Source organism: Elgaria multicarinata, chromosome 18, assembly GCF_023053635.1.
Source record: "Elgaria multicarinata webbii isolate HBS135686 ecotype San Diego chromosome 18, rElgMul1.1.pri, whole genome shotgun sequence".
NCBI lineage: Eukaryota > Metazoa > Chordata > Lepidosauria > Squamata > Anguidae > Elgaria > Elgaria multicarinata.
Window position 1 is genome coordinate 3544269 of NC_086188.1, and position 7960 is coordinate 3552228.

Below are 7960 nucleotides of genomic sequence, written 5' to 3' on the forward strand. Positions count from 1 at the left end.
CTCTGGCCGATGGCTGGTTGGCCACTGTGCGAACAGAGTGCTGGACTAGATGGACCCTCGGTCTGATCCAGCATCAAGGCTCTTCTTACGTTCTTATGTATGAAAAGTGTATTGAAGACTTGAAACATGCTATATAAATGCTAAGAATCCATGGCTTAGTATTTTTGGGGTTTGGGGAAGGCTTCGGCTTAAGGTGAGAGTCTCTTTGAAGACTGATAGCACCCAGCAGTTTTTCTCCCCTAGATTTATTTATTTATTTATTACATTTTTATACCGCCCAATAGCCGAAGCTCTCTGGGCGGTTCACAAAAGTTAAAACCATAATAAAACAACCAACAGGTTAAAAGCACAATTACAAAATACAGTATCAAAAGCACAACCAGGATAAAACCACGCAACAAAATTGATATAAGATTAAAATGCAGAGTTAGAACAGTAAAATTTAAATTTATGTTAAAATGAAGTGTTAAAATACTGAGAGAATAAAAAGGTCTTCAGCTGGTGACGAAAGCAGTACAGTGCAGGTGCCAGGCGGACCTCTCTGGGGAGCTCATTCCACAACCGGGGTGCCAGAGCGGAGAAGGCCCTCCTTTATTTATTTATTTATTTATTTCATTTCTCTACTGCCTGATAGCTGAAGCGCTCTGGGCAGTTCACAAAACCTAAAACCGCAAGGTACAGCATGAAATATAAAATCCGGAAGCTTGAAACCAAAATATAAAAGTACAACTGGAATAAAACCAAGCAACGATGCAGAGATTTAAAATACGGATTTAAAACTGCAGAGCTAAAAGGCTAGGATGCTGAAATGCCTGGAAGGTCTCACTTAGATGGACCCTCGGTCTGATCCAGCAGGGCCCTTCGGATGTTCTTAATTTTTCTTGTCATCACAATGGATTCTGAAGAACTGACTTTGTGTGTGTGTGTGTGACTGGTTTTTTTTTTCCAGAGTGACCCAGAGTTTGTACAGTGGAAGAAGGAGCTGACGGAAGCATTTATGGAAGCACAGCGGCTGCTCCGGCGTGCTCCCAAGTTCCTGAATAAATCGCGCTCCACGGTGGTGGAACTCTCTAAGCCCCCCCTCAGCCACAGGAACAGCAACGGCCTTTAGGACCACAGGTGGACAGAATAGCGCCGTAGGGGATGTCTTGTCTGTATGTCACCGCAACGCTCTTAGTTCCTTCTGCGGTCCCCGAAGCTGGGTGTAGGGCAGAAGTGTGGGTGCTGAGTGCAGGGGGACGGAGCCAGGAGCCTACTCCGAGGTGTCCGAGAGGGCTGAGACGCCGGCCAGGGGTGGGGGACTGTTCACGAGGGACGGACGGAGGGCCGCCTCGCACACCCTGGCGGAATTGCCCGACGGGCGGTCTCCCTAAAACGACGGAGGCGAGGCGGTTGCATCTTTGCAATAAACCCCTTCAGGTACATCACAGAGACCCGCAAGCCGAAACGACGGCGTGTGTGTTTTATGCCGAGGAGGTGGATGTGCCGTTGGACTTTCGGAAGGCGTCTCCACCTTCTGGGTTACTATGAGTCTTTCCATGCTGTCTCCACCTGTCACCGACGACTCTCTGTCTTTTTGTTTTGTCCTGCCGGCTACCAGCGGCCTGCTTCTCGTCATGCGCTCGACTGAACTGAACTCTAAACGTCCTGTGGTTTTAAATGTTATCGCTGCTGCTGCTGCTTCAGAAACACATGGGTCGAATTCCGGTTAGCCTGTCGTTTTGCTGCACGTCCTACTTGCATCCGCCGCGTTTCTGCTTCCTTGACACGCCTGCTGGATCACACTAGACACAGTAGAAATGGGTGGCAGCTCTGTCTCTGGTTCGGTTGTGTGCGTGCGCGCGCTCCTCCTTTTTTTTAAAGAGTCCGTTCCACTGGATGGGTGGACGGTAAATACCGAATCCGCTCTTCTCAATTTCAGGTCAACAGCACTTTAAAAAGAAAGTTTTCAATCCGATATTCAGACGTGGTGCATAGTAACGTTAGGACTTGGGTTGCAGATAGATGGGTGACTTGGCTCAGCTAAGTCGCAATGGCAAAATCATTGTCCCCCCTGGCGTCATTGCCCCCCTGATACTTCTACTTTGCCAGTGTGCTGCCTGTCTTGAGCATCTCGCCTGAGTTAAAGCAACCGGAAGGAACGGAAAAGTTGCCACCGGCCTTCCACGGGACCACCCGGCCACCGCTGCAAAACGTGGCCCGCGGATATCGGCCCCTTTTCCGAAATGTTTCTCCCTTTTGCAAAGTCTTAGAACCCCTTTCCATTGTGGTGGATTTGGTAGCGAGCACCTGCCCTTTAGGATATGATTCAATGTGAATGATCGCTAATTCCGGGTCTGTACTTAACATATTGTATGAGTGTTGCTCTCTTAGAAGTTCCCTGAAGTCTCGCCTTATTTGGTGGGCTGCTGACAAGTTCTGCAGCCCAGAGATTTCGATAGCGGTATTCTTCAACAGTGTAGTAGCTACTGAGTTAAGGAATTTTGAATTGCAGCCAACGTGAGTCATGGTGTCTGCTAAAAAGCACAGCTGTTTTTAAGGGTTGCTGAAGTGTGATTTTTGAAATCAGTCTTTAAAAATACTAATCTTTGGGATTCTTCCGGGATCCTTTTCTTCTCGGACCATGCCTGCAGAGTTCCGCAGATCGGCTGCCTTGTGTTAGCGCATCTTCTCTGTGCGCTGCGCATGGGTATGAAACCCTTTGACCATGCTGGTCTGCAGGTCCGACAGAGGCCATATGCCTAGGGCCTTGTCTTGTCCGTTGCCGGCTAGTTGACTAGCTGGCTTCCAAGTTGCAGCACAGGGATGTCCTCAAGTGAAACAGGGCTACTTTTCATGCTGCTAGTTGCTATGTACATTCTATGCTTGACCATGAGGAGAGCTGCTCTTTGGACCGGTCTTTGCATCAGAGAGATGTCCTCGGGCGTCATCTTTTCATGACACCTTTTTAATCAGTTTGATCGTAGTGTCACCTTACAAGCACCCAGGTTCCATAGTCACATTTCAGATACCTTTTTGCCCCCTCCTGGCCTTCAGACATTGTCTCATGCAGGCTGTTAGGGTTTTTTGAATGGCGCAAGAGGCACCTGCAAGAAAAAAAAAGTTCCATTCTTTCTTGTATCGGCATTTACAAAGGGGATATTGATTCTGAAAAAGTTGCTGGGCTGAAACTTGAATAGACTGTACTACTGTACATGATGACCTCATTGTTTTTGCAAACCGTGAGTAAGCTATTATTTAAAATAGCCTGGCTTTAGATTATTGTTAGTATTTTACCAGAGGCAGCTAAAATACACTGTAGTAGTGTAATAATAATTTCTCTTTCCACTTTAGTGAATTGTCAATAGGAGTCAAACATGAATATGAGTGTTTATATCTTTAATTCCAGATGTTCTATGCTCTAGAATGCTCCCAAAGTTTGTGGGAAGCTTGTGTTTTAATTTTATATCAGTGTCTTAGTTCAACTGCTGAGGAAGGATGTCTACCTGCCCCAATCGAAAGAAGGTTTCTTGTGTTTAAGTTCTACTGAGATCAGCGGGGCTTGAATTCATCATGGTTTTTAGGTTCCACTGATTTCACTTAACTTCCATTAATGTATCTCTGGACCAGGGTGTATATGAACGGCGGGGAGAAAAAGGCTGATTTTTTTAAAGTATTTTATCACTAGTAAGTTTTAAAAAAAAATCCAGTTTGGAAATCTAGTTTGTTAAAGATGTGAAATGAAAGCTCTTATGAAGCCAATTTATTTTTTATGCTTTGGTAGATTCTGGATCGTTTCTTTAATCTCTCCTTAGGCTAAATAAAATTCTTGGGGTTCACTTCTCGTCTCCCACCTCTCATGTGGGAAATGTGTAATGCATACACGTGGAAGCGGGGTGGGGAAAAGTGTGAAGACAAAGCTGAAGACTGCTGTGCTCACCCTGTGAAGTGCCTCTGCTAAACTTTGCATGTTCGCAAAGGGTTTGCACAGCGGGAGAGAAACAAGAAAAACCTGCAATGGCATCAACGTTGTTTTTTTTTATAAAAAAAGTGGCTACATTTCTATTTACGAAGATGATTAACCTGCAATACTTTTAAGTCAGGAATTTGAGACACCCCTTTTTTTAAATTAGGGAAGTGCTTTCCTTTTTATATTTTTAAAGCACAAAAAAGGTTCATTTTTAGAAGTTGCAAGGGTGTGAGAAGTTGTTGGAAGAATGTTGCAATAATAATAATAATAGTATCTAATATTTTTATCTGGAGTGAGTGAGTGAGAGGAAGAAGCAGTGCTTTCACCACTTGCAAAGGTTTTATCACTGGAAAAAACTTCGTTGCAGTTTCTGGTAGACGAAGGTCCCATGTCCACTGAGGTGCTGGTCCTCTGGCCAGTTTTGAGTAGAATAAAATTCGTCACTTACTGTTTGGATGACTAAACCTTGACCATTCCTGTGCCTCTTTAGTTCAGCCTTTCCCAGCCTGGTACCCGGACTGAAACTCCCATCAATGGCCATGCTTGCTGGGAATGATGGGAGTTGCAGTCCAATACATCTGGAGGGCACCAGGTTGAGGGAGACTGTCTTTAGTGCAGGGCGGGCAGTGCATTCGGAGTGGAATCCTCCCTGGTTGGGACTGCTCCATTGGTGCATAACGATGTCTGCAGAAGTCATTTACCACAGATTGTCTTGCCGTAAACATTTGTTACAAATCCAGATGCCAGCAAGACAATCTGTTGTAAATAATTTCTGCAGAAATCGTTACAAACCCTCGAAGGCCTGATAAAAAGCAGGAGGCCGAAACGCGTTGGGTTCTTCCCCCACAATGAATTTGTTTATGGTCCCTCTTCGTGTTCCACTTCCCATTGACAGTCGTGTGAAGAATTTCCTCGTTCCCCATTCCTCCTCGTCCCTGTGCATGCGCTGAACTGAAACGTGTGAGCTCTTTACCTCCAACTCCTACGCCCAAGCACCACTCTGACATGGATTCCTGCCTCTCATGCCGTTCAGCTAGAATCTTGCCTATCCCGTTGAATCCATGGGTACTTTTAGAAGGATGTGGCAGGCACCCTTTCCTGCAAGGAAATGATGGGAGACTCAGATAGTGCCCCCCCCCAATTAGATTCCCACAAACCCATTTTCTGGCCCATGCGGCAGGCACGTGCGCATGTGTTCAAACTGCTGCTTCATCTATTTCTTTTACGAATGTCTTCGCGCATGCGCAAAGCCACTGTAAGTTTAAACCGGCTGTCCTAAAAGCTCTGTACTGACCATGCGCCAAACAGGTTTAAAAAGGAACCTTTTGCGCCTCACGCTTTTTAGCATGGCGCGCACTCAAGGGAGGTTGCTCTGAAGGTGAGTTTTGAAAATCGCAGCATCAATTTTCAAACCAGCGATGATTGCAATGTGCTGTCTGGGAATAGATGGCATGTCGTTTGTATCAGAGTGGATCTGTTTGCCCAGGCCACATCCTGCAGAGACAAGCACTTAATATAGGATTGGGACTCTTCGTTGTTATCGAAACCGGTTCAGGAACAGTTAAACAGTGGGATCCTGTTTCGTTTTGATCTTTTCGGTTGGCCTCTTGTGATGCATTCTGGATCCGTTGCTGTGCAAATTGCAATCTATAATTAATCTCCCCGCCCCTTGTGCAACATAATATTGTTGGAGCAGTTTTCTGGGGTATCTCTCATCTTGGAGCTATGGCATTATTCAGGCTCTTAAAATGTGTGGAAAGAAAATTTATTTCGAACTGTGCTGTAGATAGTAAGGACCTAGTTGTTGTTAATAACAGAGAATACAAGTTGACAGTAATACACGTTTTTTAAAATCTTGAGGTATGTTAATGACTTAATTTTTAGCGTTGTACAAAAAAAAAAATATGGAGGAAAATATATCTAAATATATTGAGAATATATGTATATCCAAAATGTCTGCTGCAATTCTTACGGATTTTCATTTTTTTGTGTTGCCTGCTGATATTATATTCCATGATGTAAATATTATGTGGTTTTAGCACTACTGAATATTGGAGTGTGTTAATACATTTGTTAAGCTGATTTTTTTTTTTAAAAAAAAATTGTGTTAAACTAATAATTACAGCTTTATTTTGTTATCGTACCAGGTTACTTTTATCTTCAGAGGTATAAACCCCATCCCACCCCCCAAAGATTTCTATTTTAACGGAGAGTCATTTTTATGTTATTTATTTTAAGTCTGCACATTTCTTTAACGTGTTTTCATGTACAATGTCTTCTCCTCTGTTTGGATATTATTTAAGTGATGACAGTCTCTTTTCAGTTGGGCTCAGAAGCTTTATTATGGTTTTAATTCCAGTAACAATAAGTTTACCATTCCATCTCTAATAAAAGAAATTGAGAGAGAAAAAGAGAGCGTCCTTTTTTCTTTTTCAGAATTCCAGTCAACATTTTAAATGGGAGCCGCTTTAAAAACCAGGATGTTCTCCAAGAAGCAAGTGTCTTGTGGATGGATGTAGCCGCCTCTTTGCTAGAGATGTTGCCTCTTCTTGTCCAGTCGTGCTGGAGTGCATGGACTATAATAAAAAATGTCATAAACTAGAGTTTCGATGTCAACATTTGAGTCTGCTCAGGCCTTTGAGTCTAAGACAGGGAGAGAGTATGAACTTGGTCTCCACAGTTCTGAGCAAAGTAGAAACTCCAAGAAGACTAGCCAAAGAAAGTACTTCCCGTCCTCCCTCCCTCGTATAACTCCTGACCTCCCCCATATAAAAGCTTCCCAGTTGAGCTTGCTTGCTGATCTCCGTCGCTAAACCCAACCTCCCACAACCTGGTGCATTCCGGATGGGTTGAGCTGCAACCTCCGCCATTCCCAGCCTACATGGAGAGCACTGGGTTGGCGAAAGCCGAGCTAATCCCTTGTAGGCTGCAGGTCTTGCTCTTAGCAGCCTGAATCTTGACCATCCCAGCTTGGCTAAGATGCATCTCTTGACTGTCTTCCCCTTATACAAATCTATGGTGCGACCACACTTAGAGTACTGTGTACAGGTCTGGTCACCACGCCTAAAAAAGGATATTATAGAGCTAGAAAAAGTGCAGAAAAGGGCAACTGAAATGATCAAGGGGCTGGAGCATCTCCCCTATGAGGGAAGGTTACATCAACTGGGATTGTTTAGCTTGGAAAAAAGGAGGCTAAGGGGAGACAGGATAGAGGTGTTCAAAATTACGCATGGTATGGAGAATGTGGATAGGGAGACCTTTTTCTCCCCTCTCTCAAAATACTAGAACCTGGCATCATCCCATGAAACTGATGGGTGGGAGATCCAGGACAAATAAAAGGAACGACTTCTTTACACAGCGCATAGTTAAGTTATGGAACTCACTACCACAGGATGTGGTGATGGCCACCAATCTGGATGGCTTTAAAAGGGGGTTGGATAAATTCCTGGAGGAGAAGGCTATCAATGGCTACTAGGGTGCTATCTCCAGTATTCGAGGCAGTAAGCCTACATGCACCAGTTGCTGGGGAACATGGGTGGGAGGCTGCTGTTGCATCATGTCCTGCTTTTTCATCCCTGGCCGATGGCTGGTCGGCCCCTGTGTGAACAGAGTGCTGGACTGGATGGACCCTTGGTCTGATCCAGCATCAGGACACGTCTTATGTTCTTATGTACACATTTCCTAAGCACTTGTGAGAAAAAATGTCCTGTCGGGAACATCTGTGGTCTTCTAGTAGGAGCAGCTGCTGCATTGCTCTGCCGTTTGATGATTCCAGACAGCTGTACACTTAAGGTGCAAAAGAGCTAAGTCCTGAACATCTTTTCACCCAGGCTAGAAGTTATTATCTGGTGCCATCTACTGGGGATATTAAAGAGGAAAAAAAATCATAGGCTGTATTTCAGTTTCTCTTCTTCGTTGCTGGCGTCACCAAGTGACTGAGGTTCTGTTGAGCTAATGAAAAGGTTAAATGTGTTGCTGTCTGTCCTGTTTTCCAGTTAAGATGTGTTTGTG

The 7960-nt window shown here is 44.5% G+C and overlaps 1 protein-coding gene across 3 annotated transcripts in view; it reads left to right on the plus strand.

The window, feature by feature from the left end:
* The window catches only part of GRK3 (G protein-coupled receptor kinase 3), a 73075-nt gene extending 66696 nt beyond the window's left edge, over window positions 1–6379 (plus strand). For all 3 annotated transcript variants that reach the window (XM_063143961.1, XM_063143962.1, XM_063143963.1), the window contains one exon: window positions 950–6379. In XM_063143961.1, the coding sequence (XP_063000031.1) occupies window positions 950–1111 (162 nt within the window). In that variant the 3' untranslated portion in view covers window positions 1112–6379. The remainder of the gene's footprint in view (window positions 1–949) is intronic.
* Window positions 6380–7960: the final 1581 nt, after the last annotated feature.